The sequence below is a fragment of the Macaca nemestrina genome, chromosome 6, assembly GCF_043159975.1.
Source record: "Macaca nemestrina isolate mMacNem1 chromosome 6, mMacNem.hap1, whole genome shotgun sequence".
NCBI classification, from domain to species: domain Eukaryota; kingdom Metazoa; phylum Chordata; class Mammalia; order Primates; family Cercopithecidae; genus Macaca; species Macaca nemestrina.
This window is the reverse complement of record NC_092130.1, coordinates 140,193,791-140,207,708: the sequence shown is the minus strand read 5'-3', so window position 1 is coordinate 140,207,708 and position 13,918 is coordinate 140,193,791. Positions and strand designations below refer to the sequence as shown.

Sequence of the window (13,918 nt, the reverse complement as noted above, 5' to 3'; positions counted from 1 at the left end):
GAAAACATCCACGAGGAGGCTCATCCCTTGCCTTACACAAAGTCTCCTTTGGTTGAAAATCACTTAAACATTGAACTGAGAACATTTGCTGTGTTTCCTGATTTATAGATATGTTTCTAAGAAACATATCTGTAACTTCCAAACAGTCCCAGCTGGCGTAGCTAAGGCTGTGTAATTGATAAGATGCATCTGGCTTCAAGGCACAGATTAAGTACAAGGGCAGGCTCTTGCTGTCGCTGGAGAATCCGGTTGGGGTAGGAGCTACATCTCAGGACCACTTGCTCTATATATGAGTGCCAAGATAATCTAGAGCAGGGAGAGGCAGAGAGGCAGGCAGCCTGCTGGGTTCTTCCTGCTGTTGAAAACTTACCCGGCCCTTACAGAGGAAATTTTCCCCCTCTCTTCTGCCCTGAATGTTTTCCCAAACATGAAGGTAAGAAAATAATTTCATTACTTTTGTAAGTGAAGCTATCTTTTCAAATGAACAGGGGTAATATAAATGTAATTTAAGTGAGGAGGGGTAATACTTAACTGAAAGACATCAAGTAAGTAGAAGGCCAGAGAAAAATACAGAAGAAAAAGATCTGGGGGTGATTTTTAGAAATCCTTATTTAAACATATTTAACAGTTCAGCCAAAGTGAATTCCTTTTTCTTATCTTGTGGTTAAATTATAGGTCCAGAGGTCTGGGAATCAGGAATTGGAGGCAACGTTTCTGAAAGTCCCGATAAAATAATAAAGAAATACAATAGTACTATTGTTATTTCTTGGGAAAAACTTTCCTCTGGTGTATTTTTTTTTTTTTTTTGCTTGTTCGGATTTGGAGCCATGCAATAGGGTCCTGCAATTTATCTAAGAGCTAATAGAAAAGTAAATTTGCAGACTTGGAACTTGAGAATTTGAAATATTGGATAAAAGAGTCAGCATTGTGAGAATAGAAGATACGAGTAGATGGAATAAAACTAAAGGTCTACCAAGTATACATGTTGGCCCAATGCAAAAAGGCCAAATATTAAAAAACAAAACAAAACAAAACAAAACAAAACCAAAAAAACTATTCAACTAAAGACAGGACCAAAGACAGAAATCACTATCATAGGCTAAATCTCTGGAATGCAAAAATAAGTTGAGATTGCTATTAAAATTTTATTATTGTAAATTTTGGTATTTAAACTTCAAAAATGTTGCATTGTGAGGAATAATTTGACAGCTCTGTCAGTGGCTAGATTGCTTCCATAGTCACTGTATTGTCCATTGCGGCACCGAATACAAGCTCGCTCATTATTGGGGTTAGAGGAGGAGCAAGATATGGGTCTTGATTAACCCATGCCTTCTGTGAAATTAAATAATTAAAAATTAAACACAAATCACAAAGTTAATATGTTTAAAGTTATGATGGGCAGTCTTAAAAAAGAATGAAATCATGTCCTTTGCAGCAACATGGATGCAGTTAGAGGTCATTATCCCAAGAAAATTAACACAGGAACAGACAACCAAATACCACATATTCTTAATTTTAAGTGGGAGCTAAATATTGGGTACTTATGGACATAAAGATGGCAACACTAGACACTGCACTCCAGCCTGGGCAATAGGGTGAGACTCTGTTTTGAAAAACAAACAAACAAACAAACAAACAAACAAAAAAAGAATATGACGTTCTTCTGAAAGTCATCTAGCCAAAATGTTTTTTCCTAATATTTGTGTTAACTGTTAATCTTTTACTGTATTTTACAATGAGAAATCTTAATAATTGATTTGTGCTTAAAAACATGTTCACAATCATTGATTATTATAATATTTTACTGCTGTAATAATAAATATACTTTATCCTTTAATTGGTTAACAAAATATCAACAAATAAAGCAATCAATTTTTAAAAAATTTTACATATAGGGGCTTTCCAGCAAAAATTGGGAAGCCTGCTAGACAAATTCTAAAAGAGCTGTAACACTAAAGCGATTATTTCACTCCAAGTTGCATGCAGAATTCTTACCTGTACTTGAAAGTGGACATTCATATTTTACAGTAAACCTGAAGGACATGCTTTGGGGATATGTGACAAAGAAGGACACTTGTGAAAGCCTTGGGCTATCAAGAAGCTAGAAATGGTTTTTATGTCAGACCTTTTAAAAGGAAGCAATATTTTGGCTCCACAGTCCCTATGTGAACTAAATTCAGAGAGACAGTCACAGGATTCCCTTTGGTTCTCTCTGTGTTCTTGGATAGGAAATAACTTGGGTCTGAGGCGTTTGAGAAGACGTCAGGGCCAAGGGACTTCCCTCGGAGCTGGTTGTGACCAGCTATTTGTTCTGTCCATCCAGGACTGAGCTGAGTGTGGGACCTGTGAACCTAGGGAATGGTCGTCACAGTGCCTAAGCACAGTGATGTGGTCAAGCCCAGTAATGTCTCAAATCAGGATTGTAGCTGGGATATATTCAGAGAAGGAGGTAGAGCTAATGCTCATTCAGTGATGAAAAAGAGGAGAATATAGTTCAGGGGAATATAGTTCCAGCTTAGCTACATTGACACAGAACAAAAATACCATACACCTTTTCTTTTTCTTTTTTTTTTTTTTTTTTTTTTTTTTGAGACAAAGTCTCACTCTGTCGCCCAGACTGGAGTGCAGTGGCATGATCTCAGCTCACTGCAACCTCCGCCTCCTGGGTTCAGGTGATTCTCCTGCCTCGGCCTCCCGAGTAGCTGGGACTACAGATGTGAGTCGCCATGCCTGGCTAATTTTTGTATTTTTTTTTAGTAAAGATGGGGTTTCACCATATTGGCCAAACTGGTCTTGAACTCCTGACCTTGTGATCCACCCACCTCAGCCTTCCAAAGTGCTGGGATTACAGGCGTGAGCCACCACACTTGGCCCCATAAACCTTTTCAACCAAGCAATTCTTTTATGGAGTCAGTTCAGATGTATGTCTGTTACTGTCATTCATGTGATTTATTTGTGTTTCTTCTATCTCTCTTGTTCATTTATAAGGTATTCTTTCCAAAGGTAAGGAAGCATAACTGCTTCCTTTCAGAGAGCAGGCTAGCAAAATTTCAAGAAATGCTTTTGGCTAATAGATTCACTTTGTATAACTCATGAACAGAACTGGTCTTGTAATAAGCAGACTTTGTTGCGTTATAATGAGTATGTATATGAAGAATATGATGGCAAAGGCATCCATGATGATAAAAAGCAAATTTCCTAAACTTTCATTGAAATTCTTTATTTTAAAAAGTACTTTTAAATTTGAGACAAGATCTTGCTCTATTGCCCTGGCTGGAGTGTAGTGGTGCAATCATGGCTCACTGCAGCCACTACATCCTGGGCTCAAGTGATCCTTCCACCTTAGTCTTCTGAGTACCTGGGACTACAGGTGCCTGCCACCATGCCTGGCTAATTTTTGTATTTTTTGTAGAGATGAGGTCTCACTATGTTGCCCAGGCTGGCCTCAAACTCCTGGGCTCGAGTGATCCTCTCACCTTGTCCTCTCCAAATGCCAGGATTACAGGCATGAGCCACCAAACCTGGCTGAAATTATTTTAGAACACCTGTGACAGAATGTTAGAAATAATTATTTCTGGTATCCACATTTTGGCTGAGAGTCAAAGGCCAAGAACAAGACTCAATATTTTTTGAAATTTTATTCTATTTTTGAAATTTTATTCATTTAGTTATTTTATTTGTATACATTTAAGGGGTACAAGTGCAATTTTGTTACATGGATATATTGGGTAGCATTGAAGTCTGGGCTTTCAGAGTATCTATCTCCCAAATAACGTACATTGTACCCATTAAGTAATTTCTCATCACTCTTCCCTTTCTATCCCCAACTCTCCTGGGTCTCCAATGTCTATTATTCCATACTTTTTGTCCATGTGTAAACATTATTTAGCTCCTACTTGTAAGTGAGAATATGAGGTACTTGATTTTATGTTTCTGAGTTGTTCCATTTAATATAATGGCTCCATTTCCATCCATGCTGCTGCAAAAGACATGGTTTCATTCTTTTTTAAAAAATTGAACAGTATTTCATTGTGTATATACCGCATGTTCTTTATCCAATCATCTGTTGATGGACACTTAGGTTGCTTCCATATCTTTGCTATTGTGAATAGTAGTGAGATAAACATATGAGTACAGGTATCTTTCTGATATAATGATTTCTCTTCCTTTGGGTAGATACCCAGTAGTGGGATTGATGGATCCGATGGTAGTTCAATTTTAGTTCTTTGAGAAATCTCCATACTGTTTTTTATGGAAGTTGTACTAATTTACATTACCACCAATAGTATATATTGGTGGGAATATATACTATTCCCTATTCCCACTTATCTCTGCATTCCTACCAACATCTGTTATTTTTTGACATTTTTAAAGAGAGATGGGATCTTGCTCTGTTATCCAGACTGAAGAGTAATGGTGCAATCATAGCTCACTGCACCCTTGAATTCCTGGGCTCAAGTGATCCTCCTGACTCAGCCTCCTGAGTGGCTGGCTGGCACTATTTGGTCATGTGCCACCATGCCCAAATAATTTTTTTTTTGAGATGGAGTCTTGCTCTGTCTCCCAGGCTGGAGTGCAGTGGCACAATCTCAACTCACTGTAACCTCCGCCTCCTGGGTTCAAGCGATTCTCCTGCCTCAGCCTCCCACATAGCTGAGACTACAGGTGCGTGCCACTGTGCCGCCATGCCTGGTTAATTTTTTGTATTTTTAATGGAGACGGGGTTTTACTGTGTTAGTCAGGATGGTCTCGATCTCCTGACCTCATGATCTGCCCACCTCGGCCTACCAAAGTGCTGGGATTACCAGTGTGAACCATCGCACCCAGCTGCTCAAATAATTTTTTAAGAATTATTTTATGTAGAGACAGAGCCTTACTATGTTGCCTAGGTTGATCTCAAACTTCTGGCTTCAAGCAATCCTCCTGCCTTGGCCTCCCAAAGTGTTGGGGTTATAGGTGTGAGCCATCACATTCAGCCAATTTTTTCACTTTTTAATAGTAGCCATTCTGACTGTGTAAGATGATATCTCCTTGTGGTTTTAATTTAAGTCTCTGATGATTAGTGACGTTGAGCACATTTTCATATGCTTGTGAGCCATTTGTATGTCTTCCTTTGAAAAATGTCTATTCATGTCTTTTGCCCACTTTTTAATGTTTTCATTGTTGTTGTTTTTATCATTGTTTGAGTTTCTTGTAGATTCTGGATATTAGTCCTCTGTCAGATGCATAATTTACAGATATTTTCTCCCATTCTGTAGGTTGTCTGTTCACTCTGTTGATTATTTCTTTTGTTGTAGACTAGCTTTTAATTTTAATTAAGTTCCATTTGTCTAATCTTGTTTTTGTTGCTTGTGCTTTTGAGGTCTTAGTTATGAATTCCTGGCCTATACTAATGTCCAGAAGAGTTTTCCCTAGGTTTTCTTCTAGTGTTGTTATAGTTTCAGGTCTTACATTTAAGTTTTCAATCCATGTTGAGTTGATTTTTGTATAAGGTGAGAGAAAAGAGGATCTTCACATTTTAAAGCGAGATGCTAGACATTCTATTCAATATTACAAAGAGAGTATTCCCAAATCTATTTGGTGATCCTTAGGCCATCCCTATTCTCAAGAGAATACAACATAGTGTACAGGAGATATAGGAAATGCTACCCTGTACACATTTGAGAAAATGTAAAGGCACAGACCTCCTTTAGCCGAGTAAATAAACCCAGCAGTATCAGCTACAGCGTGGACATTCAGAGTTTGGCAGGACACGGATGTGTGCAGCGATCCCATGGCCCGCATATGGATGGTTAAAAGAGAGCCAGATTTGGGTTGTCAGAGACACTGCCTGTGAGAGTGCTTGTCTGCAGGATGAAGCAACCCCAAGAAATAGCATTAGTTTGGAAAGGACCCCCAGGAAGCAGGCATGGGTGAGAATCGAAAGTGATTAACAAAGGGATGAATCATTTGTGCCAGAGTACAGTGGCTACAGAGTAGTAGGAAGACATCCAAAGAATCACAAAAACACTGCGAGAGATAAAGAATCAGCAGTCAAATGTCTAACATTGATTTACTATCACCAGACTCCAACTGGATCAGTCAAGCAAGACTCTGTTTTACTCTTGTCTCTCTCATTCCTGTTGGTCTGATTTTGGAGAGGACAGAGGCAGCCTGGGGAGGTGGGGAAGAGGAATATAAGGTGGTGCAATTTTGAAGTGGACTCCACTCCTCCCTCATTACAAGTATCCAGAAACTGAAAGTAAGAGAGAGATTTAAAATTGGAGGATAAATTGAAGTTTGTATATTATAATAGCCTGTTTTCTGAAAACATGACTAGTGGTTAATACCTAATAATGACTAGTAAAGCTGTGAGATAGGCTTTCCCAGGGACAAGAACAAAAATGAGCTGACACAGCACAGAGGAAAGCCACATTGTAGAAAAAGAAAAAAAAAAAAAAAACCCCACATAGCTTATAATTTAAAACAAAAAAATCTTAAAAATTATATGCTCTACATGTTTGTTGAAGTCAGAAAAGTTTTCATAATCTCACCCAAATAACCTCTCCCAGCATTGTTCACAGTTTCCCAACTCCTTGGCAGCTTTTCACCCTTTCAGATATGCTAATCAGCACAATAAGCTTAAACATTTTTGGAACTATAACAGCCAGAAACAGGCAGGTAGAATTTTACAAGTGAGAAGAAGATGCCTAATAAGAGAATGGGTTATCTAAGAAGACAGTGGAAATATCCAGAAAATAATGTTAAAAAGACTTTTCATAGGTACATTGAGAAAAAGAGTTTTGGGGAGTTCAAGAAGAAGAGAGAAAATATTGGGCTATTAAAATGTGAGATGATTTTAAAGTCCTTTACCCAGAGTTATAAATTGGATGCATTTGATATTCTTAGAGAATCAGTAAAGATGTGAATTGCATTTTCTCCATCACCTTCAGCTGTCAGTTAAAGTAGGAAAATACATACAGCTAAAGTAGGAAAATATATAAAAGAAACTACTTATAATTTGACAACCAGAAATAAACTGTTATGCTTTATTATTTTTCTTTGTAGATTTTGTTTTTCAATGCACATTTGATTTTTCAAACAAAACGTGATCACATTTTATGTACAATTTTGTAACCTATCAGATCCTCAATATTTAGGCTTGTGCTATCACATAAAGATGATTATAAAAGGCCTTAGGAGTGTTTTATTTTAAACACCAAAGGGACCACCCACAGTACTAAGGAATAACTTGAGAGTCACCACCCCCTGCCTAGCGCTGTGCTTCAACCTTGGTTACCGACTTAGGAAGCTTGGTTTCTTTTTAAAATCAGCCATTCACACTGCTGCTTCTTTCAGGTTTTCTCTCCTCTTGGTATCCTCCGGAGTGCTGTAGTCAGAGAGAACGGGAGTGGAATAAGAGATTAAAAGATGATGGGACCTTAAGGAAATGCTTGAAACCATTTAAGTCTGCTGAATATTTTCAATTTGTGTGTCCCTGGCATCACCCAAACCTTACTTGTCTTTACAGAATTCAATGGTAGGAGATAGAGTTTGATAGGATTATACCAAAATTTATTTTTTTAAAAAAACATTTATTTATCTTTGTAATTTATTTCTTTCTTTTAACTGACAAATAAAAATTGTATGATTTATCATGCACAACATGATGTTATAAAATATGTATATATTGTAGAATGGTTCAATTGAGCTAATTAACCATATGCATTACCTCCCATACTTATCATTTGTAGGGAGACTACTTAAAATCTACTCTCTTAGGAGTTTTTAAGAATATAATATATTGGTTCTAGAGCAGCCTGGCCAACATAGTGAAACCCTGTCTCTACTAAAAATACAAAAATTTCCCAGGCATGGTGGCGCTCACCTGTAATCCCAGCTACTTGGGAAGCTGAGGCAAGAGAATCACTTGAACCCGGGAGGCAGAGGTTGCAGTGAGCTGAGACTGCGCCAATGCACTCCAGCCTGGGTGACAGACCAAGACTCCATCTAAAAAAAAGAAAAATAAAAAGCAAATAATACATTGGTATTAATTAAGTCACCATTTTGTATGCTAGATCTCTTGAACTTATTCCTTCTGTGTAACTGAAGTTTTGTATCCTTTGACCAACATCTGTTCAACAATCCCCACCCTGACCCCACAGCCTTTGGTAGCCATTTTACTCTTTACTTATTAGAGGTCAACATTTTTAGATTCCAAATATAAGTGAGATCATTCAGTATTTTTCTTTCTGTGCTTGTTTTATTTCACTTAACATAATGTTATCTGGGTTAATCCATGTTGTCACAAATGACAGAATTTTCTTCTTTTTTAAAGGCCAAGTACTATTTCATTGTGTCTCTTTACCACATTTTCTTTATCCCCTTATCCTTTGATGGACACTTAGGTTGGTTCTGTATCTTTGCTATTGTGACTAATGCATCAATGAACATGGGAGTGCACATTGCTCTTTGATATACTGATTTCATTTACTTCGGATACATACTCTGTAGGGGACTGCTGAATCATATGCTAGTTCTATTTTTAATTTTTTGAAGATCCTTCAAACTTCTATTTGAAATAGAAACTGAAAAGATAAGCAGAGTCACTTAGCCTTCTCCCTGGTTCTTTCACTTTTTATACACCCAAGTCACAAATCTTGACTTGTACAAATGTATTAGTTTTCAAATCATTTAAGAAATGTAAGCTAAAGAAAAAAACTATTAATGACAACTATAGTAGCACTAAAATAACTTATCAAAGGATATACATGATGTAAATTCTGACATCAAAAAATATAAGCTGTTTGATGAGAGAGTAACAATGTAGAGTTGTATGCAAAGTTAAGTTGTAATCACTTTGAAATAGGTGTTGTGATTAAAAGACGTTCTCTGGAAGCCTCATGATAAGCACAAAGCAAAAATCTTCAGTAGAAGCACAAAACAGAAACAGTATTCACAGAATACCACGACTGAAAACCACGAAACCACAAAGACAGCAAGAGAGAAAGAAAGAAAAATGTATCTTCCAGCCTGGGCAACATAGGGTGGCCCTATCTCTACAATAATTTTTAAAAAATTAGCTGGATGTGGTGGCACATGCCTGTGGTCCCAGCTACTCACAAAGGCTGAGGTAGGAACATCGTTTGAGCCTGGGAGGTCGAGGGTGCAGTGAGCTGTAATCACACTACTGCACTCCAGCCTGGGCAACAGAGGCCCTATCTCCAAAAAAAGAGTATGTACAAAACAACAACAGCAATAACAACAACAACAAAATAACAAAATGGCAGTAGTAAGTCCTTATCTATCAATAATTACCTTGAACGTAAATGAATTAAGTTCTCTAATGAAAAGACATAGAGTAAGTGAATGAATAAAAAACAAGACCCAACTATATGCTACCCGTAGGAAACTCACTTCACTTTTAAGGGCACACAGACTGAAAGTTAGGCGATGGAAAAAAAGATATTCCACATCAATAGAAACCAAAAGAGAGCAGGGGTAACTATACTTATACAAGATAAAATAGACTTAAAGTTAAAAACTGTAAAAAAGAAATAAGAAGGACATTATATGATGATAAAGGAGTTAACTCATCAAGAGGGTATAACAATTATAAATATATATGTACCCAACCTCAGAGAACCTAAATATATGAAATAAATATTAAGGATATGATGGAAGAGACAGATTGCAATACAATGATAGTAGGGTATTTCAATACCCCACTTTCAACAATGAAAGATAATCCAGAAAATTAGTGAGAAAACATTGGATTTGAATAACACATTAGACCTAATGAATCTAACACACACAAACACACACACACACACACAGAGAAAGAGAGAGAGAGAGAGAGAGAGAGAGAGAGAGAGAAACATTCCATCCAACAGCAACAGAATACACATTCTTCTCAAGTGCACACGGAACTTTCTCCAGGACAGATAACATGTTAGGGCAAAAAAACAAGCATCAGCAAATTTAAGAAGACTGAAATTATATCAAGCATCTCTTTTTTTTTTTTGAATTGGAGTCTTGCTCTGTCACCCAGGCTGGAGTGCAGTGGTGCAATATCAACTCACTACAACCTCCGCCTTCCAGACTCAAGTGATTCTCCCACCTCATCCTCCCGGGTAGCTGGGACTACAGGCGTGAACCACCACATCCAGCTAATTTTTGTATTTTTAGTAGAGACGGGGTTTCACCGCGTTGGCCAGGCTGGTCTCAAACTCCTGACCTCAAGGGATCTGCCTACCGTGGCCTCCTGAAGTGTGGGGATTACAGGTGTCAGTCACCATGTCCAGCCTCAAGTATCTTTTCTGACCACAGTGGTATGACACTAGAAATCAATTATAGGAGGAAGCTAGGGGTAATGTTATGTGCCTGTAGTCCCAGCTAATTGGAAAGCTGAGGTGGGAGGATTGCTTAAGCCCAGGACTTCAAGGTTGCAGTAGCTATGACTGTACCAGTGCACTCCAGCCTGGGTAACAAAAAAGACCCTGTCTCTAAAAATAAATAAATAAAAATAATGAATGAATATAGGGGGAATTTTGAAAAATCCACAAATATATGGAAATTAATGTGCTTCTCAACAATAAATAGGTCAGTGAAATTAAAAGGGAAATTAAAAATCTTTAGATAACAAGATAAAAATCTTTTATTTTATTTTATTTTATTATTATTATGTTTTTTGAGACAGAGTCTCACTCTGTCACCCAGGCAGGAGTGCAGTGGCTCAATCTCGGCTCACTGCAAGCTCTGCCTCCTGGGTTCACACCATTCTCCTGCCTCAGCCTCCTGAGTAGCTGGTACTACAGGAGCCTGCCACCACACCCGGCTAATTTTTTTTTGTATTTTTAGTAGAGACGGGGTTTCACCGTGTTAGCCAGGATGGTCTCAATCTCCTGACCTTGTGATCCACCTGCCTGGCCTCCCAAAGTGCTGGGATTACAGGCGTGAGCCACTGTGCCTGGCCAAAATCTTTTATCTTAATATAAACAAAAATGGAAACACAACATACCAAACATATGGGATACCGTAAGAACAGTTCAAAGAGGAAGGTTTGTAACAATAAATGCCTACATGAAAGAGAATAAAGATTTAAAATAAATAAGCTAATGTCATACCTCAAGGAAACAGAAAAAGAAGAATAAACTAAACCAAAATTAGTATAAGAAAGGAAATAATAAAAATTAGAGCAGAAATAAATGAAATAGAGACTAGAAAAACAATACAAAAAGATAGATAAAAGAAGTTCTCTTTTGAAAAGATGAACAAATTTGACAAACTAGATTAATTTAAAAGAAGAGAGGATTCATAATACCACAAAAATACAAAAGATCATCAGAGACTATCATGAACAATTATACACCAACAAATTGGATAACTAAGAAGAAGTGGTTAAATTCTTCTATCCATTTAGGTCCTTTAAGTGTTTCTGTAAAGTGTTGTTCAAGTTTAATGTTTTCTTATTAATTTTCTGTCTGGATGATCTTCCAGCATTGAAAGTGAGGTATTGAAGTTTTCTACTGTTATTGTATTGCAATCCATCAGATCCTGTGGATCTGAAGAAAGAGATGGGTTGCAATATAATATTTATATTTTGTATAAATATAAATATTTGTTTTATGTGTTTAGGTTCTCCAAAGCATACAACATACAAATACTGAATCATAAAAAAATAGGAAATCTGAACAGAACAATAATGAGTAAAAAGATGGAATCTGTAATCAAAGATCTTCCATTAAAAAAAAAAAAAAAAAAAAAAAAAAAAAAAAAAAAGCCCAGGACCTGATGGCTTCATGGCTGAATTCTACCAAACATTTATTTTTTATTTTTCCTCACTGTCACCATTTTTATTCAGCATAATACTGAAAGCCCTAACCACAGCAATTGGGCAAGAGAACAAAATAAATGGTATTCAAATTTAAAGAGAAGAGGTCAAGTTGTTTTTGCTTTTAAACAACATGACCTTATATTTAGGAAAAACTGTAGGCTGGGCGTGGCGGCTCACACCTGTAATCCCAGCACTTTGGGAGGCCAAGGTGGGTGGATCACCTGAGGTCAGGAGTTTGAGACCAGCCTGTCCAACATGGGCAAACCCCATCTCTACTAAAAATATAAAAATTCACTGGGTGTGGTGGTGCACACCTATAATCTCAGCTGCTTGGGAGACTGAGGCAGGAGAATTGCTCGAACTTGGGAGGTCGAGTTTGCAGTGAGCCCAGATCGCGCCACTGTACTCCAGCCTGGGTGACAGAGCAAGACTCTGTCTCCAAAAAAAAAAAAAAAAAAAAAAAAAAGTAAAGACTACACTAAATACATCTTAGCAGTGATAAATGAATTCAGTAAATTTGCAGGCTACAAAATCAACATGCAAAACTTAGTAGCATTCCTACAGGTTAACAGAGATGATTCTGAAAAGAAAATCAAGAAAGAAATCCCATTTATAAAAACTACAAAATAAAATACCAAGGAATAAATTTAATCGAAGAAGTTAAAGATTCTACAAAGAATACTATAAAACACTGACGAAAGTAATTTAAGAGAACATAAAAAAGGAAAGATATCCCATGCTCTTGGATTGGAAAAATTAATATCATTAAAATATCTATGCTCCCCAAAGTGATCTACAGATTCAATGCAATCTCTATCAAAATATCAGTGAAATTATTCACATATATAGAAAAAATTCTAAACATTTATAAAACAGCAAAAGACCCCAAGTAGCTAAACAAATCGTGAATAACAATGCTAGAAGCACTACACTACCTGCTTTTAAATTATACTACAAAGCTACAACAAAAGTAGTCTGTAAAAAAATAATAGTTTATACAAAAACAAGTGGTATGCTAACAAAAATAGCATACTAGTGTCCTAAAAACAGACACATAGATGACTGGATCAGGATAGAGAACCAAGAAATAGATTTGTGTACTTACAGCCAACTCATTTCTGAAAAAAGTGGTAAGAACATACATTGGGGCCAGGTGTGGTGGCTTATGCTTGTAATCCCAGCACTTTGGAAGGCCAAGGTGGGTGAATCACAAGGTTGCGAGTTCGAGACCAGCCTGACCAACGTAGTGAAACCCCGTCTCTACTAAAAAAATACAAAAATTAGCCGGGTGTGGTAGCGCATGCCTGTAATCCCAGCTCCTCAGGATACTGAGGCAGGAGAATGGCTTGAACCTGGGAGGCAGAAGTTGCAGTGAGCTGAGAACATGCCATTGCACTCCAGCCTGGGCAACAGAGCAAGACTTTGTCTCAAAACATACAAACAAACAAAAAAACAAAACAACAACAACAAAAAAACAAAAATACATTGGGGACCACGCGTGGTGGCTCGTGCCTATAATTCCAGCATTTTGGGAGGCCAAGGTGGGTAGATCATAAGGTCAGGAGTTCAAGACCAGTCTGGCCAACATAGTGAAACCCCATCTCTACTAAAAATACAAAAATTAGCCAGGTATGGTGGCACATGCCTGTAGTTCAGCTACTTGGGAGGCTGAGGCAGGAGAATTGCTTGAACCCAGGAGGCGGAGGTTGCAGTGAGCTGGGCCCATGCCACTGTGCTCTAGCCTGGGTGACAGAGTGAGACTCTGTCTCAAAAAAAAAAAAAAAAAAAGAAAAAAAAAAAAAAAGCAGGCCAGGCATGGCGGCTCAGAGTTGTAATCTCAGCACTTTGGGAGGCTGAGGTGGGCAGATCACGAGGTTAGGAGTTTGAGACCAGCCTGATTAACGTGGTGAAACCCCGTCTCTACTAAAAATACAAAAATTTAGCTTGGTGTGTTGGCACATGCCTGTAATAATTTCAGCTACTCAGGAGGCTGAGGCAGGAGAATCGCTTGAACCCAGGAGGCAGAGGTTGCAGTGAGCCCAGATTGCACTACTGCACTCCAGCCTGGGCAACAGAGTGAGACTCTGTCAAAAAAAAAAAAAA

The 13,918-nt window shown here is 37.7% G+C and overlaps 1 protein-coding gene and 1 non-coding gene across 2 annotated transcripts in view; one reads left to right on the top strand and one right to left on the bottom strand.

The window, feature by feature from the left end:
- The first annotated feature begins 295 nt into the window (after positions 1 to 295).
- The window catches only part of LOC105487443 (complement C7), an 80,406-nt gene continuing 66,783 nt past the window's right edge, over positions 296 to 13,918 (top strand). The window contains exon 1 of the mRNA XM_011750891.2: positions 296 to 433. Coding sequence (XP_011749193.2) covers positions 428 to 433 — 6 coding nt within the window. The 5' untranslated portion in view covers positions 296 to 427. The remainder of the gene's footprint in view (positions 434 to 13,918) is intronic.
- Positions 1,894 to 1,955, bottom strand: LOC112427682 (U7 small nuclear RNA). The gene has a single exon (XR_003019378.1). It is a non-coding gene; the product is annotated as a U7 small nuclear RNA (small nuclear RNA).